General features: G+C 56.4%; 1 protein-coding gene across 1 annotated transcript; it reads right to left on the bottom strand.

Annotated features, from left to right (window-relative positions):
- Nucleotides 1–6: 6 nt before the first annotated feature.
- Nucleotides 7–15414, bottom strand: FAM171A2 (family with sequence similarity 171 member A2). Its single transcript, XM_019553496.1, has 8 exons — nt 15349–15414; nt 14702–15020; nt 9138–9230; nt 7623–7781; nt 7288–7464; nt 5213–5329; nt 3593–3719; nt 7–2838 (listed from the first exon to the last, which is right to left on the bottom strand). The coding sequence occupies exons 1-8, from the start codon at nt 15412–15414 to the stop codon at nt 1203–1205; spliced, it is 2694 nt and encodes an 897-aa protein (XP_019409041.1). The 3' UTR covers nt 7–1202.
- Nucleotides 15415–26843: the final 11429 nt, after the last annotated feature.

The raw sequence follows: 26843 nt of genomic DNA, 5'->3' as shown, positions 1-26843 counted from the left end.
GGGGGGGGGGGCACTCCAAGGGCAGAGGAAGGACTGGAGGAGATTCCTGGTCCTCATGCTACAGAGGTTTGGCAGTATGATTAGAGACACCCGACAGCCTGGAAAGACTCTGGCTTCCCTCAGAACACCTCCCCTATCTACAGGCACTCATTACGGGCCCAGGCCTCGAAACCCATCTGGCAGGGCCAGGTGAGTGGAGTGAGAGAGTGTCCAGGAAAAGGCTGGGACTGCCACCATACAGCCCCATCTCAGGGAGGAAGGTGATGACGGATTCCCCCCACCCCACGACCACAAGCAGGCACTGTCCTATCCATGCAGGGGGGGCATGAGGGGGGAGCACCCTGGCCCCAGTTTCTTGCTCTGGCTCAGTGAAGGAGTAGCTACACACAGGCCTGTCCTGCAGGCAGGGTTGGCAGACAGCGCACGGCACCTCCTGTGGTGGTAGTGGAGAATGGGCAGGCAGGCAGCATGTGGTGGCACCAACCACCCTACAGTGTGCTTCAGGAGAGCCAGATCCAGGCACCCAGCTGTCCTTCTCTGCTTCAGGGGCACTGCAAGCTCTGCCCCCACCCTGCCTGGCAAGAACCTTCACTCCAGCATTGGCTCAGGCTGGCAGGAGGAACATGGCCTCGCTCAGTCCCCCCACCCCAGCCCAATCTCCTTGCCTGGAAGGGGAGAGGGGGGCAGCAGCTGAGACCAGGCCTGGCATTAAAGGCAGTGGATTAAACAGGTGCTATCTGGTCCTTGTAGTCCCCCCTTTCTTGGAGCTCCTGGCCAGGCGGCTGCCTTGACCCTCCTCTGCCTCAGACAGCAGGTCCCAGGATGGAGCAGACGCAGGATGGGCCGGGGTCTGTGACTCTCCGCTGTCTGCCTTCCAGGGCAGGTCCCTTCCTTCCCCTGGGTCCCAGATGCAGCTCAACCCAGGAGGAGATGAAATCTGGTGGGGTGGGGCAGGTCTGTGCGGTCCATGGGGTCCAGGTGTCTTGTCACCTCCTGATCACAGGGTTCCAGTGATCCCCTTGGGGGAGTGGAGTCCTCCAGTCTCCTGGGGCTTCCCCACAGGAGTGTGCATCTGGCCCTGCCACCTCCTGTACCCAGAGCAGGGAGCTCACCTACCCACCTGCCAAACTGGCTGAGCTGAGGCAGGCACTGCTGGGGAGCAGGGGGGGCAGAGAGGGTGGGGCGCCGAGCCCCCCTGCTGCTTACTTCACATTGAAGACCATCAGTGGCCGTTCCTCGCGCTTCTGCCAGGGGCTCTTCTTGTCCCCCTGCTCATCCCCCCCCTCCGACGGGTCATTCATGTCGTCCTCAGGGCTGGTCATGGAGTCCCGGCGCAGCTCGCTGTTGCTGCTGCGGGAGCTGTTGCCCCGGCTGCGGCCCCGGCGGGGGATGGTGGCAGCCCGGTGGTCGGCGTTCTCGTCCAGCAGTGGTGTTAGCGAGTTGTCCTCGGGGGAGCAGATGGCTGTGCGACTCTCACTACTGCTCTGCTCCGTGTCATCAGTGAAGACCAGCTTGGAGTAGGCCACACTGGCAGGGGCTGGGGCTTGGGCTGGGGCTGGGGCGAGGGCTGGGGCAGGGGCTGTGGGGCGCTCCCGCTCCTCCTTGGGCCGCTTGTGGGGCTTGGCCTCATTGACATCCACACCCGAGTCCAGGCTGGCATCATTGCTGCGGCTCTTCTCGCTGGTCTGCAGGTCGATGTAGGAGTGCCGCACCTGGGAGGAACGCCCGTCCAGTGACACGAACCAGGCACGTGGGTGTGGCTTCACGCCCAGCTCCAGCAGCTTCTTCTCTGTCAGCGCCTGCAGCTCCCCATTCAGCTGGGCCATGGTAGACTCATTGAACAGGACTGGGATGGTGACAGAGCCACTGACAGAAGATGAGTGAGTCCCCCAGCCCTTGCCCTCTGAGTCCTCCCCCAGCTGCCCCGCCTGCTGCATCTGCTGGTACTGCTGGTGCTGCAGCTGTAGCTGCTGCTGAAGGAGCTGCCGCTGCTGGTCTTGGGGTCCAAACTGGTGGGGCATGGCCATCCCTGCCTGCACTGGCAGCCCTTCCATTTCAGCCTGGTTCTCCGCTGGGCCGGACCCAGCCTGGTCCGGCCCTGGATAATCTGATGCCAGGCGCATGTAATGGGCTGGGATGACCAAAGTGGGCATGACATTCCTATACATGTTGTCCTTCATGTGGTCAATGGAGCCACAGAAGATGAGCTGCCCCGGCTGGGTCAGGGAGGTGGGTCTGGCTAGGTGATCAACAGACTGCGACATCATGAACTCGGGGGGTTTGGGCTCTCCCTTGTGCCCAACATAGTGGTCGAAGGGGGGCGGCAGGGGTGGGGGCGAGGGCGGCTCCTGCAGATAGGGCTTGCTTTCATTTCGTGAGTGCTTCCTCTGTGTCTCTGTGCTCTTGTCCTCCATGCGCTGGTGAGAGAAGCTGCGTTTGTACTCATCTAGCGGCGGGGGCTCCAGGGCACCTGGCACATCCATAGAGCGGGCTGCCTTCAATGAGAAGCCCTCCCCAGGCCTCTGGTAGTCCTCTTTGGGGGCGCCTCGGTGGCTAAGGGTGTCCGTGGAGGCCTTGTTGACATGCCGCAGCTTCTGGCTGGACACCTGCTTGAAGAACTCCTCGCGGGAGCTCTCGAACTCACGGGAGGTGGAGAAGGCAGATTTGAGGATGGGTGTGTGCATGTCTGTGTCCCCATTGGATGATGTTGTCTCCATGTGGCCAGTGCAGATCAGGTTGATCTGAGACATTGAGGTGGCCTGGTCTTTCTTGGAGGCATCCAGGGTCCCAGATAACTGCAGTTTCCGGTGCTGTTGCCGGGGCTTCAAGCACCTCCTCCTGGGGATGCACACACAGGAATACCATCACAGTCCCTGCCCCATTTGGACACTAGCTCATGGCCTGGCACCACCCCAAGGGGGCTCCTCTACCAAAGCAGAATGAGCTACCTGTATTAAGGAACAACCAGCAAGATGCCACGAGGTCATCACTACAGCAGATGGCTGCAGGCCCTTGGGGTGTCCCTGTCCAGGCTCCACACCCCTCTGGGAGTTCATAGCACAAAGGAGGGAGCTAGGAAATACATCCAGAACAAGCAGAGATGCTGATTCTGGAGAAACACATGTCATAAGGGATGACAGGTTGGGAGCTAAGCCCCACGCTCAGGCCCTCAAAGAGACCTGGTAGTTGGGGACCAGCTAGTTTCCACTGAACACTTGGGCTCTGGCTCACAAAATCTAGACAGCCACAGCCTCCTAGCAGTGCCCAGCCATGTGAGGGGTCTGGAGACTGGTACTATCCTCTGTTGGAGTGCCAGCCACATAATACCCCAAGGTTGCTACCATGCCTCTCACCAGCCTCTGGTGCAGGCTCCCTGGTGAACCCTGGCTCTGCATTGACAAGTAAAACTGACCCACCAACCAGACTCATCTCTCTGTCCCACCCCCCTGTACCTCCTTCCTGTACCACCACCCTGTGGCCCATAGTCTGTCAGCACCAGTGCAAGGGCCTTTTACCCCTGCACTGTTAAATAGCAGCACACACCGAAGCCTAGCTCACACAGGAAGCAGGGAGGGATGGGGAGAAGCCTCACCTGCAGTAGTAGATGAGCAGACAGAGCAGAATCAAGACCAGCAGAGCCAGCGCACCCAGGATAGTGAGCAAGAAGATGGTGTGGTACGTGGTAATATCCTTCATCCCTGCAGACATTGCCACCAGCCCTGGGAAGGGAGGCACCAGCACTCAGACACAGGCACGGGACCCTTGACTCCTGGCCCTTCTTGCATATATGTGGCTCATGCAGCCCAGCCCCTGGCCAGCCCGAGACAGAAGCTACCAACAGGGACAAGTTGGCACCCAGCAAGCTGCCTCTCCTTCTGTGGCACCACTGGGCATGACAGGGCCCTAACCTCAGCCAGGCCCTCTTGGCAGAAGCAACACAAACACCTCAGAGGAGCTTGTCCTGCTGTGCTTGGAGAGAATTTTTGTAAGGAGAGAATTTTTCATCTGTCTGCTTGATGGGGGCCTCAGACCATCTCCCCACTGAGACCAGTGAGGGGGGCAGCAAAGCACTGTTCTCCTACTTAACAGGTGAAGGAAGAAACAGCAGCCCCTCTCCAGAAAGGAATCCCAGAAGTCCTGCCTGCTGCCCTCCCACACTGGCATGCGCCTACCCCCATCAACAGGACAGAGGGGTGGTTTTTAAGACAAGAACACAACACTAGTGGGCAGCAGCATGTTCAGGTGGAAGCACAGGCTTGACAGAAGTGGGGGTGAAACCAAAAACAGTTTGGGGGGTGCTGGCATGTGAATTGCCCTAGCACAACCTACCCAGCTGTAGGGAGGAGCTGCCAGATGGCTCTCTCTCCCACCAGCGTGCCCAGCTGGTGACTTCCCTCCTCCATGCCCACCCCTGCCTGGGGCACAGAGCAGTGCCTGGAGCTGGAGCGAACTGGACAGCCTCACTGCTAGCTGAACAGCTAATGGCACCGGACATGCAGCAACAGAACAGACGCTTCCTCTGGCTTTGCTTTATCCAGTGCTTTCCTGTCACCCCCTCACTGAACTCTCCTTCCTGTCCCCCACCCCAGCCATCTGTCCCCCCTCCCTCCCTCCCTCCATGTCACCTCCTTGCAGCCTCCTCCTCATGGGCTGAATAGGCCAGGCTTCTGGCAGACAGAAACCAGGCAGGCTCGGCAGCTGGCACAGAGCTCTTGCTAAATGCTTGAAGCCACTGGGCCTGCCTGCCCCAAAGAGCCCCAAGTGCAGACCTTAAGAGAAGCCCCTTCCCTAGTGCAGGGCAGCTGTAGAGGGGTCTCTCCTGCAATGATGTTTGCACAGAGGCAGTGGAGATTGACAAGAAGGCTCCATCAAGCTCCATTCTAGGGTGTGGGGGGGAATCCACCAGAAGATGTGGGAAGCCCTTGGGTGCTCTGAGGACTAGCCCAGCCTGACAGCTCACCAGTGTAAAAAACCCAGGCTGGATTTTGCTTGTCAGCTGGAGTAGATTTGGGCAGCTGCAGCTGGAAGTATGTGCTCCCTCCTAACCTGGCTCCATCTCCCTGGCTAGCTTTGCTCATACCCCATGTGCCAAGACCTGCATTGTCGATGGCAAGCCAGCTCCTTTCTAACCTTCCTCTGCAGGGAAGGCACTGGGGACTGGAACTCACGTTTCAGCAGTATGAGGAAAGCGAGTAGGAAAGGACTGCCTCACCTGTGGTTGGGGAGGGCAGTGCTGCTGCCCAGTAACCCAACTGAGGAGAGACAAATGTCCAGTACAGCTGACGGCCTTCCTTCCTGATCAGCCCCGTCCCATTACGGATCCACAGGCCTAGGAGGAATAGACAGGGCAGAGAGTCAGCATCTCACCCCTGTCCTCGAGATGCAGACTGTACTAGCAGCCCACCCACCCCTCTGGTCCAGCATCACCAGGGCACCATCTCATTGGTTCAGATCCCTTACTATCCCTTTCCAGTCTCCCTGCACCCCCAAATCCCATCTCCTGTCTGCAGTCCTTCTCGCACAGTGTCTTGCTTCTCAGAATGGTCCCTGTCCTACCCACTAAAAAACAGTACTAAATTGGAGGGGCAGGGAAGTAGTCTTTTCTGCCTGGCTCCTGCCCTGGGGTGCCAGGATCAAACCCCTTGCTGCTGTGACACTGGTTCCCCACAGAAGTGCATTGCAATCATAACTGAGCTAGTGAAGCAGAGGATTTCCTGCCATGGGTATTTCCAGGGGTGCTTGCTCCTTTCCTTTGGGGCTTCTCAGACCTACACTCACCACAGGTCTCAAAAGCCTTCCCCTTGCCCACTCCTCTTTTGCAAGCTTTGAGCAAAGGGGGTAGGAGACTCCTCCTTGTGGGGAGGGACAGGAGTGAGGTATCTCTGTGTGCTTGGCAGGAAATGGAAAAAATAAATCCCCTGCCTTAGAAATGCAGCTTCTCTTGTCTTTCTGCATGCAATGTCATCAGCAGTCTCCCCTGCTTTGCCAGCCCTGTTGATGTCCCAGCAACATGCTGCCATGCCCTTCCCGCATACCAACTCTGCCAGGGCTCCTCAGTCCCATCCTGCAGCCCCCTGCTACTCCAGCCTTGACTCCTCCAAGCTCAGTTGAGACCCCAGAGCCCTCCACACTGTGCCAGTTCTGGATGCCCCCTCAGCTCTGCCCATGAGTGGTGCCTCCCGAATCTGGCAGGGCATCCGCAGAAGCCATTGACCCTGTCATGGGGGGGCACCAGCCCTACCAACAGCATGAGTGTTGGCTGTCGGGGGGGCACCAGCTCCATAGAGGGGGGCACACGCACCCCCGTGCACCCCCTTCCAGTCACCTATGGCTCTGCCAATGCCCCGTGATCCAGCACAGTCATCCTCTGCAGATCTCTTCTACAGCCAAACACACCTGCCAACCCCTGGCTGGATCCCCCCAGCCTGGTAGGGAAAGCTTTTCCCCTTCAATCCCCCTGTTTGCAGGGCAGGAGGTGGGCTAGGGCCCAGGCTCCCCATGTTCTGGCAAACAAGAGCCAGCACAGGGGCTGGTGTGTGCTGGCTGCATCGCAGAAGAGAAAGGAACAGGTCTTCCCCACTCCCCTCCACAGCAAAATCACAACCATTCCCCAAGGGCTGCCATTATCCTACATGTCTAAAGCCACCGGGGCCCTGCTAATGGTGTTTTATTACCACTTAGGCAGTTTTATAGCACTGCCAGGCAAGGTGCCCTGTAGCCCAGGGAAAGTGGGGAGGCAGAAAGGGACCAATTTCTGCAGCAGCGAGCTCCATCTCAAGCACAGAGCTGAGAGCTGCAGCACCTGGCATGGGGAGGGAGGGGAGATGGTGTGAGACATTCCCAGCCTCTCATCCCTTTAACCCCATGAGTTGCTTCTCTACAGGCACCAGATGTGGCCACGTAATCCTTCTGCTTTAACCTCACATCCCAGAGAACACTGTTGCCTGTCTCCCTCTGGAAGATAAAATCCTGCACCATCCTTTTAAAACTGCCTTCTCTATCCCCACAGCTGGCATTGCAACTTCCTCCAGACACAGGTCTCTGATCACAGCTTCCCACCCCAGTGCTCCCATGCTGGCAACAAAGTCAAATAGGAGCAGGAAGATCCCCCAACACGTCTTCAACCCACAGGGCCTGGGGAGGTGGGATTCACAGGATGCCATTGGGAGCCAGGCCTACCTCCCCTCAAGCTGACCCTCAGAGCATCCAGCCAGGCACTGACCTCCACCACCACCCATCCCCTTGAAGAGGAGATCCTGCTCATCCAGGAATTCTTGAGGCCCTTACCACTCTTGGTGTCAAACCTCCAAGCTGGCACACTGGTGGCTGTCATGGCACTGGTGTCAGAAGGCAGTGGGATGGATAGGTGAACGGGGCCAGACAGCTGGACTTCGGTGCCATTGCCCGTGAAGAGGTGGACGCTGATGGCGGCGATGGGGGCCAGCTCCAGCCAGGTGCTGTTGGCTGGGAGGGGAGGCATCCCGTCAGCAAGGGGAGAATTCTGCTCTGCACTGCCCCAGAACTCCATGACTTCTTTTTTCATTCTCCCCAAGTTTCCCCTCCACCCACCCCATTCTCCCCAAGGCCCCTCACTGCATCCCATCCCACCAGGCCATCCATACCGTTGCCGTTGTTCTCAGCCCCGATGAAGGATGGGAAGCCTTTCATGTCATGCTCCCCACTAGCCGTGGTCAGTGATGCAGAAAGCTGGCTGTATGTGGAGCTGCGGGGCAGGCGAGCTGCCTTGCGCTGGAACTGCACCCATGGTTGGCTCTTGACCCCTGACAACAACAACAGATGTTACCCACTGGCCTCCACCAAAGGGTGGCCACTGCCTGGCACTGTAGTGTCCCATAGATGACCCCCCCCACCCAACACTGGCCCTGCTAGGCTCTGCTGTGGGACCCCCAAGGGCTGAGGGGTTAGAAACACAAATAACTAAAGACAGCTTGTTTCCAGGGCAATGGCCAAGACTGGCCTGAAGGGCCAAGGGCTTGATCCCAGCCCTGTCAGCTCCCTCAGCACCCATGTCCCCATAAGCAGAGCAGATCAGAGGGCAGGAGCCTGCCATGCCAAGAGGACAAGCCCTTCCTCTGTGGATGCCCTCACCTCAGTGGGCAGAGGGTAAAACAGGAAGGGAACACAAACTCCCCCACTGTCCCTGAAGGAATCCTACTATCAATCTGTCCTGGCCTCTCCTTACAGCTGTGGATCGGGCACACCCCAGCACAAGCAGGTTCTCTGCAGCAATCTAAGGGGGTGATTTTTGTGCAGACACAACAAGCATCCATCGCTGACACTGAGCAACTGCAGAGGCTGAAGTAGGAAAAGGGGTCTGGCATTCTCTGAGACACAGGTCCTTGCAGCCTGTGGTATGTGTGAGGCCAAACCATAGAGCCCTCCTCCCTCCAGCCCCCTAGTGCTGCTGCCTGGGCCAGGTTAAAGGCAGTGCTGGCAGCTGGCACAGAGCCAGCCTTTGAAGAGGCAGCATATGGGCCACTAATGTGCTTGGGGCATCTCACCAGCTTTGTGGCTAGAATTAGTGTCAGGCTGCCCAGCTGTATTCCCAGATCGACAGAGCAGGGGAATCCAGTACCCAGTGTACCAGGCTACTCTGCTGCCGCTCTCCTCCAAATTGTCACAGCACCTGCTCCAGCACTTAGGCAAGGCTGTGCACCCACTACCACCCCAGTGCCCACAGCCAGAGTCCCACAGTCACTTCTCCCTGCCCCCATCCCCATAGCACATGACCAGGGCCACACACCCAGCCCTATGCCCAGCCTGTGACACTCGCCGCTGCTCTCATGCACACTTGACAGACTTCTGGTGCTTAAAATGACCCATCCCAAGCCCCAAAGCCCCATACCCCAGCACATCTATTTCCACTATGCCTGGGCACATGCAGGCACAGCCCAACCCCTGAGGTAAAGGGGTCAGACAATACCTGGGGCTGGGCAGCACCTTTCCTCGATGAACCATTGGGGAAACAGGCAGCATTATCTCCACTGGGAAAGGGACTTTGCCCTGGGTAATACAGAAGATTGAGGCCAGACCCAAAAATAGAACCCAGGAGTCCTGACTCCCAGGTACTTGCTCTAAACACTAACCCAGGCTGCCTCCTGACTCAAACCTCTTACCTGGTGATCCCAGCAAGATCTGCACCAAGTCCTCATAGAGGATGAGGGTGGCGGGTCGCTCCGGGAGCAGATACAGGCTCACAGAGGCATACACTGCAGAGGAGGAGAGATGTCAAGAGCCCATGAGTGGCAGGCAGAGGGTGCTGAGGCAGAGCAGCTGCAGCGCAGAGAAGTCAGGCCTCCAGCTATGGTAGCAGAGCTATACTGTTGGGCTGGGATGTGTGCAGCATGGAGAAAGCCAGGGTACTCACTCAAAGAGACACATGGTAGGATCGTGCTAAAAATCCCAGCACCTGACACTGAGAATGCAGACCAGCTGAACAGTCAGAGGCAGGAGCAAGGAACAGTCAAATAGCAAAGTCCTGCTAGCTGCTCCATTCCCTGCCTCCTCTAAGAGGGGGCACTGCAGGGTGGGGGGACTGAGTACCAGCTAGGAGGAGGCCTGGTTACTCCAGCCCTCCTCCCCTTCCCCCGCCTCCGCAGGGGTACCGTAGGGAGCAGTGCAGGAGTACTGGCTGTGGGCTCCCAGCCCCAGCCTCTTCCAGTCATACTGGGTGCAAAGATGACATGGTTACAGGGGCATATCCACAGGTGGGGGTTGGATCCCACTTTGATTCCTGCTGCACCCACCTTTGATTCCTGTTCCACTTAAACTTTAAAACAAACTGCTGGGCAGGAACAACTACATTTATATTTAGGGGGAGCGAAGGGAGTCAATTGACTAAATATTACCTACCTGATTTCTGCTAATCTCTTCACTCCATAGATGTTAATAACCCTTGATTTTCCTCTAATGAAGCTAGCATTTCTTCTACAATTATCAATGACCCCGTCTATTATCTGTACCTGGTCACATTTCTCTGTGCATCTCCCAACAAATCCAATAAAGGTGTGGGGCTACCTACCTAGGAACCTGGACTGGGTGGCTTTCTTCCTACAGGAATCAAACCTACAACAAATCAGAACCAGGGAGGGGAGATGTATGGCTAAAAGTAAGCTGAGCTGTTCAGTAGTGCAGCAGGCAGAGAGGAGGAGGGAGTTGAAACAATGAGGTGAAGACATAAATTACTGAAGTGACCCTGTCCTGGGATATTATTTATTCCAGCAGATGACAGAGATTGAATAAATGGTGCAATCAGAGTGGCCTAAACCTGGGTGTGGGTGGATGAAAGGGGTCGGTCTCTGTGGGGTAGAGGCACTACCAACAGCTGAAGGGAGTCCTTTTCCAGCCCCAACTGTTTGTTGCTCTATGCTGAGGGTGGAGGGCAGTAGAAGCCAGCTATAGGCATACTGTAGGAGCGGGGAGCAGGGAGGGGGCAGTTACAGCTCTGCCCCCACATGCCTCATAGTTGGGAGCCATGAGGGGTGGGGGGAACTGTTTGGGAGGGGTTTTGAGTTAAAGGAGCTCCCAGGGGGCATAAGGGGCTGGAGTGGGGGCCACAGGCACCTATGGGCTTTTGTGGGGAGGTAAGTCTATGTGGTAGAGGGTGAGAAGGGGCTGAGGTGTTAAAGGGGGGGAGGTATGAGGGGCAAATGTGTCTGGGAATCAGGGAGGTGGTGGGGTCTATGGAGACTCAGCAGGGTGTGATAGGTCTGGTGAGGAGTCAGGGGGCTGAGGCATGATGCAGTGGATTCATGGGGGCAATGAGATGCAGGGGGATGGTGGGTTTGGAGCACAAAGTGTTGGGGTTGAGAATGGGGGATACATAGGATAATGGGGGACAGAGTGGAGCCAGGGAGCATTTGAGATAGCAGGGGCAAAGCACAGAGGGCAGTGAGGGGCACTTTGGGGCCGTGGTGGAGTGTCTGAGGGACTTGTGGGGGAGTACAGGGAGCAATTCTGTCCATGGCCAGGCTGGGGGGTAACAGCTGTACACCCCTTGCACCAGATGTCTGCCCAACCCTGGAGCTGGCAGTCAACCCCCCCACAGACTCAGGCAGATTTCTTTTTGCTAGGATCACAAACTGAATTATACGGCCCCGGACACATTAGTGCAGCTTCAAGTTTCCTTTTATTTGGAGAAAAATCTGTGTTGTGTTGCAGGATCACGTACCACTCTACCTGCACCCCACTTTTGAGAATCCTAGATCCGCCCATGCCTGGCTGCACCCAACCCGCCTGCTCTGCTGGGCTGAAAACCCCACCCTGGCCCTTGAGGGCCCTTGGGTGTCAGCACTACTCTGTATCCCAGGGGAACAGAGCATGCTCAGTGAGAGCAGCAGCCGAACAAAGGCTTGGGCAGGCAGCGAGCAGAGAAGAAGAGAGGGAAGCAGCCTTCCAGAAGCCAAGATGCAGAACAGGGCAGCTGAGTGCCACCATTAAACCAAGGCAAATGCAGTCTGAGCCTCTGACCACCTAAAAACAGTCATGGGTGGGAGCCTGGCACAGGGGCATGGCAGAAGGTGAAGATGAGGTGATAGCTGTAGCAAGTCACTGCTTCTTGTAGCTTGGCACCAGAAATGTGCAGCACTCCCTTGCCACCCACCCCCCAAGAGCACATGCACAGAGACACATACAGATATATACACACCTTGAACACACACATGCACAGCCATGCCCACCTTGGCTTGACTCCTCAGCCAGCCCCAATATAGGGAAGCCCCATTTGGGGTTTGTTTGTGACAGTGTTCTCCACACAGGATCCTCCCTGCCACCTTCCCACTGGCCCTGTAGGGGAAGAGCCAACCCCAGCATCTCTGATCTGACACTCAGGCACACATGGCAGCCCCAAACGGCTCCCATGGGCAGGAGGGCAAGACCCCCTCCTGTCAAAGGAGCACAGTCTGTGCCTTTGTGTCCTGATTTACATGCACCACATCCTTGCTCAGTCAGGCTTCCAAGGAGTTGCTACCATTTTTCAAGGAAAAGACCTGGCCAGCCACACCCAGCCTGCTCTCAGACTCTACTGCCCTGAAGCAAGGAGTGCTCCCTACCTAAGGGACTGAAATGCCTACACAGGGAAGATACAAGGGTTAAAGAAGGCAAGTTACCCCTGCACAGGGTGGGAAGCGAGACCCATGGGGCCTTCCTGGAGGGGGAAGCACCCAGGGGAGAGCAATCCCTGAGGTCTGGGCAGGGGCTGGGAGTAGCAGGCAAGGGATGCTCTCTTGGAGTGGCCTCTCCTCCCCTCCCATCTCCCTGCCATCAGACTTCTCCAGCTGTTCCTGCAGCCTCTCCTCAAAATAGCCCCCATGCGCAGCAGCTTTGTGGGGAGATGGTATCTGCAGAGGCCATATAAATAGCACAGCAACTGGGAGCACACTGTGGGGTGTAGGGAGGGCGTTGAACAGATGGTGCTGGCTGCAAGCAGCAGGGCCTGAGGCCCCCACGTCTCCAGGGAGCAACTGCATGCCTAGACACTGCACTCACCCCCAGCACCCAGCCCTGCCTACTCCCAGTTTATGGGACAAACACAGCCCCTCTGCCCTGGACAGAGTAACTCTCTGAAGTGAGATGGGGGTGCCAGTTGGGAATGGGGGAGGGGCGGCATGCTGGAGCATGGAGGCAGTGCTTGAGAGACAGAGAAAGCCCTTTCCCATCCTGCCACACATGTCCCCCTCTGTGCTCACACATGGCAACCCCTGACTGCCAGACACCTCAGCTCTGCCAAGGCAGCCTGAAAAGAAGTCAAATGCATGGGGCTGTTGGGTACTGTTGAGGCTTCGTTTTAGCACAGGCCTCACACACAGTCATTGAGCTCCCTGTTAAATCAACATATCACAGCAATGCAGACCCAGGCTGAGGCACCAGCACTCCTGCCTTCCCCCGCACCTGCAGGGCTGACATGCAGCTCCTTCAAATTGGGACAACCTGCCTAGGCACCGCCACTGCTTTCAGGACCGGGAGCGGTCCTCCCCCAGAGCTCACATACACTGCCACAAGGCCAATCAATTCCCCCGCCATGCCTGCCTCACGCTCCTCCTAAGCCACTCAGACCCCAACTGCATCCCTTTCCTTCCCCACATGCCCCTCCTGCCTCCTGCACACACCCCCTTAAACACATTCAATACAAACACATCAGCCTTGCATCAAATACACACACCCCCACAGCTCCCCTCACACTCATGTCAGGGATACGAGTCACCCCCCTGCCCCCAGTATGCACTGGCTCTGCCCCTGCCTCTTCCTTGCCAGCCTATCCCAGACCTGCAGCCTACACAGAGAGGAAGGTGGAGGCCCAGCTCCCTAGAGGCCACTGATACTCTCATGGGTCCATTGCCTGCAGGAAGGTCACCGGTATCGACCCTTCCATCTGCGCTCCATGAAGCCACCCTGTACTTTAGCTTGATTGATGCAAGGGGCCTGCAGGCAGCTGCTGCTTGGCACAAGGCCCAGGTAAATGCCAACCTGCCAAGCCGTCCCACACACTAGGAAGGGGACTGGGGAAATGAATCCCCATGAGGGAGATGTAGATAGGAGGGGCTGGGCATCCCTGACATTTGGTCATCAGATGGCAGAACTGCATGGCCCTGTGTCAGATGAGCAGGACAGGAGGGGACAGAGAACCCACTGGGAATGGCAGCAGGGATCAGGAAAGGAAATTACAACACCCCCCCACAGACCCTCCCCTGGCCACACAGCACCCTTATGCCCTATGCCAACAGGGGCTGTCTGTCGCTTCCCCTGAGATCCCTACAGACTACCTCTGTCCCTCTCCCTTCCCCAGATCCTCCAGTCTCACACTGGGAAGGATTCTCTCTGCCCCTCTGTGCCCCAGCAGGGGGGATTGATTCTGCCCCTCATAACACTTCGTCTTCAAAGCCTCCTTCTAGCCCCCTCACTAACCTAAGGCCCAGCACTCACTGCTCTAGCCATCTGGCGCAGAACAACGCAGCCAGGCACCCAGGGAAGCTGTCACACACAGGGACAGCAGCGACTTCCAGCTGTTGCCATACCACTAGTGCCCACCCTAGTTATGCTACTGGCCTGGTCCAACACTCCCAGCAGTGGAAAGCTGGGCTGGGACTCCAGCTCCCTTTCTCTCTCATAGTTTCATAGCTTCATAGTTTCCAGGGTCGAAAGGGACCTGAGTAGATCATCTAGTCCGACCCCCTGCCATGGCAGGAAAGAGTACTGGGGTCAAACGACCCCAGCAAGGTGTACATCTAGTGGCTTTGGTGAAATGGGCTGCTCCTAGCCACCTAGCCCAAGAGACAGAGAACTATGGCTCATCAGCCAAGAGCCAGCCCAAAAAGGCAGCATCCTCAAACCCATCCCAACAGGGAAATGCCCCCTAACTCCACAGTACACCAGACCCTGCATAGCCAAGTAGGGGAGCACCCCCAAACTCCATAGGACCACTGACCAAGAAAGAGGGTATCTCCCAGTCTACTCCAGCCAACCACCTCCAAACTCAACCCTTAGCCCAAGTTCAAAGAGGATCATCACTCAAAGATGGAATACCTGTAAACTCTCCAGATCCCTCCAGCCAAGTAAGGGAGCATCCTCAAGCTCCTCAATCCCTGCAGCCTTGTAAAGAAATGTCTCCAAACCTCCACCCTGGACAGGGCCCATCCCCACTCCAGAGAATATGTAAAGAAAGTGGCATTGGGCAGTCACTCACATGGCAGCTTGTCGACACGCCAGGGCACAGAGTTGGTGACGTAGCTCCGCTTGGCGGCAGTGACTAGGATCCAGGTCCCCAAGCGGTAGCTGATGGGCAGCACACCGATGCCCTCATGGTCTGTGGAGCCTGAGGCCAGCGAGGTCCGGTTCCCATAAATCTCCACGGCCGCCTGGGCCAGGGGGGAGAGGTCACCACTCTCATACACCTGCACTTTGATCAGCACCTCTGTGGGGGGAAGGGAAAGAAGGTTGAGAGGGGAGCTGGGCCAGTGTCTCAGTGCTACTGCACCCCACTCCCATGGGCAGCCCACTGAGCCCTATTGCCTCCATTTCAAGGGCTGTCCTGACCTCCCCCAGCCCCAGTCCACAGACCAGTACCAACTGGGAGAAGGCAGGGGAGCACCATGGAACAGGCCAGGAGACCCCTTGCCCTCGACAGCCTGCAAGGCCAGCCCCACATAAGGAACCTCCACAGACCTCACTGCAGTGAGCCTAGAGTTGTCCTTGGCACCCAGGATCTGGGCCCAGTATACAGTAAAGTCCTAGCTTCAGCCATCTTCAGGCCCAGCTTCTGCTTCTGTGCAGAGGCAGTTCCCCTGGTGAGGCAACACAGACCCTGGGAGACGTCCATGTGCAAACACCCACCTTGGCCTGAGGAAAGGCAGCACATCCAGGGGATGGGGAGTCAGGAAACTTGGCTTCCAGTCCCATCTCCCCAACTGACTTGCTGCTGTTATTAAACACTGCTCAGAGCTGAGACTCTCTCTTCCACTGTGCCTAGCTGGCATTTCTATCCCAAAGACCTCTGCATGGGTAGAGATCAGTGCTGTACCATGGCCAGGCTCAGGGAAGACTCAGTGCCTAGGGGAAGGGCTGGATATAAAAAGCAGTGAGTTTTGTACATGCAGCCTTGGTGCTAATAGCCATGCATTTCATCCAAGTGTCAATATTGCCAACCCAAAAAATCATGAATCAGACCTTAAAAATCACCATATTTGAAAAAAACCAGGAATCTGGGGTCCTTTTACTGGCTTTTTGAGCCATCAGGGCTTACATCTTCCAGCTTTTCCCTGCAAACTAAGGGTGTACTGATAGAGGTTTTTTGGGCCAATACTGATAGCAAATTTTAAATGAGACATATTGGTGGATACTGACCCAATTCTGATATGCAGCCGCGCAGCATGGAGAGTGGTGTCCAGCTGGTAAATGTGTTGTGAGGGAAGGGGTATGCGGGGAGCAGATCATCGGCCCCCGCAGTGAGGGAGGGAGTAGGGCTAGTGCTGGAGCAGGTGCTGCCCAGCTGGGGCAGGGCAGGGCATGGGACAGAGCTGTGGCTTGTCTGGGGGCACAGGAAGGGGGCACAGGAAGGAGGGGGGGCAGCTCCCACCACTGCACGTACCCCAGGATGGCATGCAGTAATGTGCCCCCTGGACATGGGGCAAGGGTGGGCTGCCACTGCGGGTTGGGGCTAGGGCAGCATTGGGCTCTTCCCCATGGGGGCTGAGCCGGTCTGAGCTTGGGGTGGGCAGTGTTGGGAGCAGGGCTACAGCCAATTTTCGGGTGGCTGCTGCCCACACAACCCCCACTTCCAGCATCAGCACTATCTACCCTGAGCACAGCCTGGCTCAGCACCCCCGCTGGGAAAAGCCTGGCATAGTCCTGGCCCCAACCTGCAGTGGCAGCCTGCCCTTGCCCCACAGGTCTGGAGGCACATGCCCCCCTGCCCTCCTGGGGTGCATGCAGCGGCAGGAGCCGCCCCCTCCCTCCCTGCACCCCCCTGGGCAAGCCATGGCTCAGTCCATGCCCTGCTTTGCCCCAGCTGGGCAGCACCTGCTCCTACCCCTGCACCAGTGCCTGCCCCACTCCCGCCTTCACTGCAGGGGTCTTGATCTGTCCCCCTCGCCCAGATTTACCAGCCAGACCCAGCTGTTTTCCACACTGCTGGGCTGTGCTCCTGGCCATCTGCATGTTGCACTGTGGTTGTGCGCATGCATGCAGCATTTATCAGCCACATTACTGGCCATGTCCAACAAAAAAAGCTGACTGTCGATACTCTCAATTTTCTTCAAATTAGTGCTGATCCAATATGGGACTGATGTATCGGTGCACCTCTACTGCAAACAGGAAGGTGAGAAACTTTTCATAAAAATGAAAATGAGAGCTTAGCTCTCCACCTAATCCTATGTCTCCAGGATCTAGGGGATTTAAAATAAACACCACCAAATATCATGAGTTGTCAACATTACTTGGGGAAAGGCCTGAGGGCACTGAGGCCAGAAGTAACTGTTCCAGGACCATCAAGTCACGAGCCAACAAACATGTGTCAAAGAGGTTGGAGATCCTCTCCTCTTTGAAGAGCAGACAGGTCAGAGGGGTCTGGTCAAAGGTCAGTGCAAGCTCCCAGTACTCCCTGGCAGCTACAGATCTGGGACCTGCCACAGTATTTTTAAGAGCAAAAATGTCCCTCCTCTCCACCTCCTACTAATGGGAGGATCCTGAAGCACTGGTATTTCCAACTGTCTCCTCTCCAACAGAAGCAAAAGAGTCTCTGGAAGGAGGAACTGGCTCTGGATCTCAGCTCCCTTGAAGGGAGAGGAAGGGGCCTCCGAGTGATGGCGTGTGCAGCTGGATCAGAGCCACTGCAGCTGCCTCGTTCCATTGCACTACCATAAGCTGCCGTCCTCCACCCATATCACTCCAGGGTCTCTGCAATTGGAATGACAGCCACTCCTATGTCTCCTGAGGGGGGACTCCCTTCTCCCCCAGCAGCCCCCCACAGTGGACCTGCATAGCCTGGATAGGAGTACCAGGGCCCCAAAAGATGACTCGGTCAGGCTGGGCTGCTAAGAACTGGACATAAGCTACTCCCACATGCAAGGAAGTTGGGCTCAGCACAACATACAGACAAGGAGGATCTGCAAATGTCAGAACCTCAGCCTTGATCTGGCCAGTGGCCCCTTTCATTGCTTGCCCCAGGGTCAGCACTGTCTTCTTGCAGCATCCCACCCCCATTGGAGGCAAGGGCAGTGAACAGATGGTTTGGGGTGGGGCTGGCTTGGGGACCTACATAAACTCAGCACTAGCAAGAGCTGCCAGGCCCACCACTGAAGCAGCTGCACACCTCTTGCAGCCCCTGCTTCTGCAGATGAGGGGACAGCATAATGTCTATAGGTTTTTTTTCTCTAGCAAGAGGCTCTTGGTGTCAACTGCAAGGGTATTTTACTGTGGAGACCATCCTATGAAAACTGTCCAGGGCTTCCCTGAAACTACTTGACCACAGCAGGACTCACTTAGTACCTCCTTCACAAGTAAGGGGTGCAGGGCCAGAGAGGCAGGGTATGGTTGCAAGATAAAACTTGAAAAACCCAGATCCTGTCTGCTCTCCAGAGAAGCAAGATTTGGGGCCAAATCAGCCCTATTCTCCACATTCCTGGGCTGACCATCACCCTACACCCCAGAGGCACTGATGCCCTGTATCAGACACATGCAGCAAACCCAGACCCACGTGATGTCAATGGATCTCTAGGGATGACTCCAGGAGTGGGGGTGTCCTTCTCCTAACAGAGCTGGGGTGCTGATCACTGCCGACCAGCTCCCAACTACCACTAGTGAGGGCCATTGCAAGGGCCTTCAGAAAAGCCAAGCAAGTCACTGGAGCCAAAGCTTTTACAAACGTACTTGGGAACGTGGCCCTCTGAGCAACAGCTGCAAAGCCAGGTGGCAGGATCCCATAGGAGGGGATTGCCGCATATTTAAAGACAGCACGGCTTGCCTATTTTCCACTGGGGCTACCCCAGACACAGCCAGAGCGGGATTGGGCTTGGCTATTCTAGGCCTGCAGGGTTCATCCAGACCCTAAGGGTTTCTCTAGACACTGCACCAATTAGCAAAAGCACTACAGACACACTTCAGGAGCGTGAAGCAACCTTCCCTGTGGTGCTGCATGCCTCCCCTCTGGCTGTAGTGCTAGCCAGAGCAAATGGAGCCAGAGTGAACAGGGCCTGGATCCCTTTTTCAAACCAAAGGTTCCCTTACTGCCACAGCCTGGGTTAGAGCTGATTTGGTCACATATGAGGCAACTTCGGTGGTTCTCAACCCCACCACTAGCCTATATTAGCACCAAACTGATCACAAACTGTAGTACAGCTGCTGGTTTTCTCTGGGCCACAACTGGGGGGCATGAGCAGAGCTGGGAGAAATGGGGGGTGGGGGGAAGTAATCCCAGTACTGTAGGTCAGGACCAAGGAAGTTCAGCAGACCTATGGGGAAGGCCACTGAATGGGAACAGCATAAGGGTTGGGACAGAGAGGTGTAAGCAGAGCTGTGGGCATGGGCAGGGGAAAATGTTGGGACTGCAAAGGCCAAGGAGCCGCAGGTTGGGCCAAGGCAGGTGAACTGAGCTGGGGAAGGCTGGCTGGACTAGCACACTGCAAAGGGGGCTGCGCTGGCTAGCAACACAGGCACTGCACATTCAAATGCAGCCCCAGTAGCTCCAGCTCTGCTCCCCTGGGAGCCTGCACAGAGCTGTCTGTGGGTTACCGTCTCCAGGGGTGGGCACAGCCAGCCTCCCAGCGCAAAAGCCAACACTCCTCTGCCCCACCCCACACAGGAGTGAGCATGTACACACACACACACATGCACACGCGTACTCACTCTCCCCAGAGACAAGCTGTGCGTGAGCCCCTTGCCTCAGGCGGCTGGCCTGGGCTCTCCGTTTTGGAGAGGAGAGTTCCTGTCGCCCTGGCAACGACCTCATTCATCCTCCCCCCCACAAGAGAAGCATGGCTTTCCCTCAACAGTGGTGGAAAGCAGTGCTCAGCTCAGGCCTGGGCCTGGTGCATGCCTCCCCCCTGCTTTACATCCGCTTGGATTAAGCAGAAAGCAGTTTCCGGGGCCAGGCACTGTTGCTAGGGGGTTACCATGGCAGCTGTGGGGGAGCAACAGGTTCCCACATGGGGGAAGCCAAGCGCGGACCGGCCAAGTGCAGGCCAGGCCCCAGCACAGCTACAAGCCCTCCCCCATCGCTCCCCGGAGACACCCCCAGCCCAGTGGGGCTTGGCTAGGTTTGCTCAGTCTTTGCCAGGGCTCAGCCAGGAACCTGGGTTCAGCCTCGGTGCCCACTTAATGCCTCCTGGTTCAGGGGCTGCCAGGCCCAGGCAGGTCTGTGGAACTGGGGCTTTGGGAGCTCCCACCCCCAAGTGCTCCTTGCTGTGCAGCTCCCACCCCCTGGGATTCAGCTCCACCCCGCACTGTGGACAGGCCGCACGCCCACTCTGGGCACATCCCAGGGACGCACAAGGGAAGCAGGGTCCCTGTGCGGAACATCCCTGTGCCCTGGCTGTAGCCCTGGCTCTGGCCACTCCTCAGCTGAGATGCGGGGTTATTTCTGGAAGGCTTAAATCTGTGCCAGCCACCCAGATGTTGTATTTACTGAAGATACTGAAGCCAAACCTGCCTGCTGCTGACAGTCACTTGTCTCCCATGCAGACTCCTGCTGCCTCCCCCCAGGGCCCAGCCTGTACAAACCCAGCCAGTCCTACCTGGAAGGAGGCCTAGGAGCAACTCCTGCAGCACAGAGCTACTGCCCACCCCTGTCACTGCTCTGGGGTGGTAAATCCAATACTGACTCTGGGCTGAACAGTCTGAGACAGGATGCAACACAGAACCCCCCAGTGACCCCTCTCCCAAACTCCATTCCTCTTTTGACCCCAAAGGCAGGAGGGTTGGCTAGTGGGTGCTGCAGGGAGCAAGGTGGAGGGAGGTGGGGGCAGGACTCCGGGCTTCTAACCACCAGAGCACTCTTTTCTGCATGCTGGGCTCACATCAGTAGGTAAGGAGTGAAGGCTAAGCCAGCTCCACTGCTGATTTACTTGGCAAGCTTGAGCAAGTCACTGCTCTGACACTGCCTCAGTTTCCCCATCTTCAAACGCAGGATCATACTGGCCCACACAGGGAGAGGTTTAGGCTGAATTAACTGCTATTTGCAAAGTGCTTTGGAGAGCCTGGCTAGCCCCAGGCTGGTTATTCTCATGACTGCATTCCCCCCACCAAGATGCACCAAGAGAACTCAAGCAAGAGACACTGGAAAGGACCAGTGGGCGTCCCTCAGCAAGTCTCGGCAAGCCAGCCACAAGGGAATTCCCGGAATGCTGTGGGTGGCAAGATCCCCAAAAAGGAGGGGCTCTCTGCTCCCCTTGGCACCTGCTTTCACAGCACCAGGGAGGTTAACAAGTCCCTGATTCTGGATCTGAGCCTGGCACCTTGGCATCTATCCCAGCCAGCAATTGACAAACCAGGAGCCTTCCATCACACCCCCAAGCACAGCATCAATTGACACCCGCCTCCCCCAGCTCCCAGTCTCGGGGAGAGGAGGGGCAAGGGAATGCTGGATTATAGGCTCTGGAGGCATGGACCAGTAGAGCACCAACATCCCAGCACAGCACTCCCAGTGCCCCATCTGCCTCAGCTCAAAATCTTCTTGGCCACCAAGGGGACAGGAGCCATTCAATTCCCAAAGCTGTTCTGTGAGTACACAGGGCTAAAGCACATAGGCAACAGCCACCCACAGACATCTTAATGCCAACTTGCGCTACAATCCACCCCACTGAGGCTGTGAAGAAACATCACCACTGATGAGACAATGCTCTTCCCGACCCCATGAGTACCTCTCTTGTGCCTGGCTCAGCCCCAAGGGACTCTGTCTGAAGGGATGCAGTTCAAGCTGTGATGGGTGATGCATGAAGACAATGCTCCAGGGTTATCACCAGCTAGGACTGCAAGGATCAACCCATGACAGGCTGCTGCATCCTGACACTCCAGTGCATCTCTGTGATAGAATGCTGCATGAGCCTGCTGTGCTGAGACCAGCAAGCAGGCAGCAATGCATCACAGTCATGCAGCAGCCTGGTGACATGCAGACAAAACTCAGCAATGCAGACACACCCGAAATCTGCCCAGTGTAATCTCAACACGGCAACAACCGAGTCATGGCACTCCCACAGGAAAGACACTAATCGACAGCCTGGTCTCAGAGTGCTTTTGGGGGAAGAGAAGATACTCCAAGGGATGCAAGATCACCTAGGAGAACTGGAGACAGGCAGCAAGCCTTCCTGAGATAGGCGTGACTACCTTTCCACTAGTACATCCCCTGAGCTAGTAGACACCCCAGGCTGGGCATGGGTTTAGATCCTAGGTAGTGCAAGGCTGAGTCTGGCTTTGAATTCACTGTAGAAGCAGCTGAAGTTAGGGAGAGGCCACTCCTAGTACTAGCAAGCTGTTGAGATGGGAGGGCTTCCACCCCACCATTCAGTCCCTCACTTTTCCTCTAGGGCCTGTACAGTCCATTCTGACCAGTGTCAGGACAAAAGTGTCGCAAGACTGACCACCTACCATTGCTGACCATCGGCAGACCATCGGCAAGACTAGGACACTAAGATGCTAGAAGTGGGTGTGTCCAATGGCCTGCATGCCCCTGAGGGATGTGGTGAGGAGCGTGCATGTGGCCTTGGCAAGGATAAGAGCATGAAGCTGTAGAAAAATATTAGGTGGATCAGTTCCAGTTTCACAGTCATTCCCTCATGCTGTCTTTTGTGGGTCCTGGTTCCAGTGGAGGGAAGCAATGCTGTGGTTGACTGGACAGGTCACCTGGGAGGAGGACAAGGTCTAGAGAGTTACAGCAGGGAAGGAATAGAAGCAAAAGTCAGGACTCCTGCTTCTATTCTTGGATCTAGGAAGGGAGAGGAGCCCAGTGGCCAGAGCAGGGTGGGCTAACAGCAGTGCGATGCTATTGTGAGCAGGTGCACAAACTGCAGAGGCATCTTTAACTGAAAGTAAGCAATTGCTTGTGAACACAGCAATGAGCCCAGCTCACAAAGACACCTCAGAGAGTTCCCAGCTCCCAGAGCAAAGCACGTTGCCAGGCCTCTGCTCAGCAGCCAGTTTGCAAAGTTGGGTTTGTGTCTGGTGCTTGGTGCTGAGATCAGCTCAGCCTGCCTTTATGGTTCCCTGCCAGTTTGGTGCACGTGAAGGAAAAAGGCTCAGAATCACTCTCAGAAGCTGCCTAAGCTTGACGCTGCAGACAGGTCCCTGCACAGGTCCAAGAAACCCCTAGATTCCTCAGCCAGCACCTCAGATTAAAGCTGGTACAGGGCCTTTGCAGGGTACAGACCATGAGCCAGGCAGGGGGTCTGCACAGCCAGGTGGCAATTCAAAGACTTTTCAGCAGAGACAAGACGTGCTGGGAAGAGCAGTGACAGGGCTCTGTGCTCACCTGGCCTGGATTCTGGATGCTGCCTCTAGTCAGCAAAGCCTGGGAACACAGGGGTGCCATGAGTCAGTGCCTCCTCGTACTGTCCCAGCTCTGACACGTAGCAGCAAAAGGACAGCAAAGGCAGTGAGCTCAGAATCTGTCCCCTCCTCCCCCTAGAAGCCTGGGCTTCCCTGTGGAGTCTGGGTCCAGATGTTACCCAGATGGGATGGTTGGTTCAACAATGACAGGAATTTTAGGCAGCCTGCAACAGGGGCATGCCACAGTTGGCCAGGCCCTGGGGACAGCCACACCCGAGGGGGTGCCAGAAGCTCTCCTGCCCCCATGCATACCAGGAGTAGCCAGGACACATCACGTAGACAAGGCAGGAGACCCTCTCCCAGACCACGAGCAGAGCTGGAATGTCCCCACTTGGAGGAACGTCCTGCAGCTACATACCATGCTCAGGCACTGCAGCAGCTGTCTGGGGGCTGCCAGCAGCTGGCACAGTCTGTCAACTCCCATGGACTGGGCTCCACCAGCGGTGTCAGAAGTTGATCTTGCTGTCAGCTCTCAGGAGGAAGCAGGGACATCTCCTGAGCACTGGGTCACCAGATCGCAGTTCCCACACCCCAGAACCATGGATCCCCACTTTCCCTTTTGCAGGCACCAATGCCAAGAGTCAACCCCCGTTCCTGTACCTGTATCAGGGGCAACTTCCTAGCAAGTTAATCATTAATTAGGCATGAGGCCAGCATGTTGGTTACAGACCTGGATCATAGCCCATGACCCGGCCCAGGCCCCCCTCAAACTGCCCACTGATTTGACCATGACAAGGAGCCACCACTCTGCAGAAGGAAGTCCTGCCCATGCTCCCCACATCCGCCAGTAACTCAAGCTGGGAGTTTCCTCATCCTGCTTCTGCTCTCTTTAAGGACAAAGGCTCTTCCTGGCTGCTCAGCCCAGCTTGCTCCTGCTAGGAAAAACCCATTGCTGCTGGGAAAGGGATGGGGCAAGGGACTGGTCACTACCAGCTGTTTCTATCACCTCCTGGATGCTCTACTCACACACTGATGCCCCACCCCTCCTAAAAGGTAAAACCGTAGAAGCTCAGAGACCTTACCCCGTGGGCACAGTACAACCCCCCTGACATGCATGCAGCTCCAGCCTGCAAATCCCAGGGCACAGCCTGAGCTCTAATGTCCCTAACTCACCACCCTTTGCTTCACAACTGGTCTCAGTAGCCTATGGACCAGGTAGCACAAAAGAAAATTCAGGGAAGGTAAGTACATATCCCTGGAACAGTGCCTCCCATTTCCATACTCCACCAGAACCACAGCAGAAAGAGGGACTGGGAGTCCTGATTCCCAGAAGCCCCCAGTGTTAGCAGTAGGCCCTGTTCCCCTTCCTGAAAGACCAGGGCCCCATAAATCCATTTCACATGGCCAAGTAGAACCCTTAGGAGCCAGCTGGCCCCAAGCCCTGCAGCACCAGGACTATGTCTGCCAGGAGCCAAGGACCAGGTCCATTTGCAGAGGAAGATGTCCGAGCACAGGAAGAGGCTGCACATCCCAGCTGTGGGAATGCCAGTATCCCTTGCAGCACCCTCCCCACCAGGGGCACATAGTCCTTAAGAGCATTTTAGGCCTAAAACATCAACCAATCTGACTGTGTGGGGCAGGGGTAGACTCTTCCTCCGTTTTGTACCTGACGCCCACTCAGAGGTTAAGCGGATCCTCTGAAAGGACAGAGCACCCCCCTGCAGCCTAAGGACAAAGCACAGATTCCCAGGATCATCACAGGGCCCACATGGGATCAGAGATATGCAAGGAGCCAGGACCCAAAAACAGACATCCCTCCCACATCCATACAGCATAGGAGGAGTGCAAGAGTAAGCCAGGAAGTGATTCCCAGCTGCAAATAAGCCCCAGTCCTGTTGGGGCTTTGTGATGAGAGCAGAGGTCTGGGGTCAGGACTCCCTCACTGCACACTCACACTGTGCTTCTGTTTCTTCAGATGCTCCGAATCCCAGTTTCCCATCCCCAGGCAGCACCTCTTCCCTTTAACCCCTAAAAGTGAAATGTGGGGGTGTTTTGAGAGACTCCAGGTCAGCCCCTTAGCTAAGCCTGTTCCTCAGTCACTTGTATAGTCACTCCAGTATGTCCCATCAGGTACAGGGAAGTAGCCCCTGCCCCACAGCGCCTACAGTGCAATGAGCTAAGACAGACAAAAGGTGGGAGAAGGGCAGTCCTACAAGGAGCAGCGCTAGCACAGATGGGAACCAGGGCCTGGCAACGCCTCAGGGCACAATTTTCCTCCAAGTGCCCCCAGGGTGCCTTATTCTTCTGGAAGCCAGCCCCAGGCACTGAACTCTCCAGCCCCAGATCCCAGAGCACTGTACTGTGGTGAAGAAACCTCCTCAGTATACAAGGAGGGAAACCAAGAAACAAAGAAGGGAAGTGACTCATCCAGGGTCACATGGGAAGTCAGTGGCAGGGCCAGGAATAGAACCCAGATCCTGACTCCCAGCCCCACATTCAATAATGCAGTTACTTCTGGGGCAGGGCACGGCTGCTAACACCCAGCATGAAGGGAGGAATCATGGCATACATCTCTGGCTTCACCAGAATGGCAGGTGGGAGTTCAAATTCAGTCAAGGATCTGGTTCAATACAATGAAGCTCCCTGAATCCCCAGTCTCCCTTCTTAAGGCTTGAACAACTCGTCTGTTTGTGTCAGGCTCTGCACCTTGGTGTGGGGTTCCAGGCAGCCCTGGTCTGGAGACCTAACAGACCTTTCCATACCAGTACTCCCTCCGGAGCACCCACCCACCTGGCCCCACAACCCAGCAGGCCTGGGCATTGCCCCTGTCACACAATTGAAAAAGAAATGTGGCACAAGGGAAAGCAGAGCCTGGCCTCCTGTTCCAGAGGGGTCCCAGAGTCACCCCAAAGGATGGCCAATGCTTTCTGCCCTGAGAACTGAGCAGGGCTTGGAACACCCCCTGGGCCCCAAACTGGAGCCCGCACCTGGGGGCCATGGGGAAGGCAGAGTGTCCAGACAAACCAATTGCTGGGCCCGTGGCTCTTCTGTGCTCCTAGGAGCACACCCCTGCCAAGAGACCTGCTTGGCAAAGAGCTGCTAATTCAGGGGCACCACGTGTTGGTGCCTGTAAGGCTGGGGAAGGAGGTCCCTATCCCCTCTCACACACACACAGCTGGAGATGGTGGACACAAGCCAAAAGACCCCCACCAGAATGGCCCTACGCTACAATGGGTATCTGTGCCTGGGGCCATGAGCACCATCCAGCACCTTCTGTAACATGGAGGGGCAAGGTGAGATACTGCTGCCCTGCAGGGCTAGGCAAGAAGCAATTGAGAGCACTGACTTCAACCCACACCTCTGCACAGCCCAGCTAGAAGAAGCACGTCACAGCAGAACAGGAGAGAGGTGTGTGGTAGAGCTCTAAGGGAGAGCCCAAGGCTGGAGCAATGCAGGGAACAAAAGCCATATACAGAACTATGTGGGAGAAGCCAGGGCTAGGATAGTAGAGGGGCTGTGGGGTCAGGGTGGAGGTGTACAAGCAGGACTGTAGGGAAGCATGTGTAGCTATACTCAGCCAATACCCAGTTTGAGCGCATTCTCTGGGTATTGGAGCCAGAGACCAGGACAGACTGAGATGACTGCCTTTCTGACTGTAGCCAGGTTGTACTGCCCTTGCTGGGGGCTGGGAATCCCCACTGTACTCAGATCAGAACGAGAAGACAGTCACAGCTTCAACCACCCCGATACTATCTCCAGGAATGAATCAAACTCTTTCAAGCACTTACAGCTGGGGGCATGTTCTGCTGCTCTGGATCCAAGGGAGACCCACAACTGAGCAAAATGCTGGGGTG

Source organism: Crocodylus porosus, unplaced genomic scaffold (genome assembly GCF_001723895.1).
Source record: "Crocodylus porosus isolate Cpor-Errol unplaced genomic scaffold, CroPor_comp1, whole genome shotgun sequence".
NCBI classification, from domain to species: Eukaryota; Metazoa; Chordata; order Crocodylia; family Crocodylidae; genus Crocodylus; species Crocodylus porosus.
The sequence above is the reverse complement of the archived record's forward strand: the minus strand, read 5'-3'. Positions and strand labels throughout refer to the sequence as shown.

Excerpts from the sequence above, each read along its gene's own strand:
- FAM171A2 (XM_019553496.1), bottom strand. The coding sequence starts at position 15,414 with ATGGGACTGGAAGCCAAGTTTCCTGACTCCCCATCCCCTGGATGTGCT. Across the intron at positions 7,782-9,137 it reads GATCTTGCTGGGATCACCAG|GGGTCAAGAGCCAACCATGG; the intron begins GTAAGAGGTTTG and ends TGTTGTTGTCAG. Across the intron at positions 7,465-7,622 it reads GGCTGAGAACAACGGCAACG|CCAACAGCACCTGGCTGGAG; the intron begins GTATGGATGGCC and ends CTCCCCTCCCAG.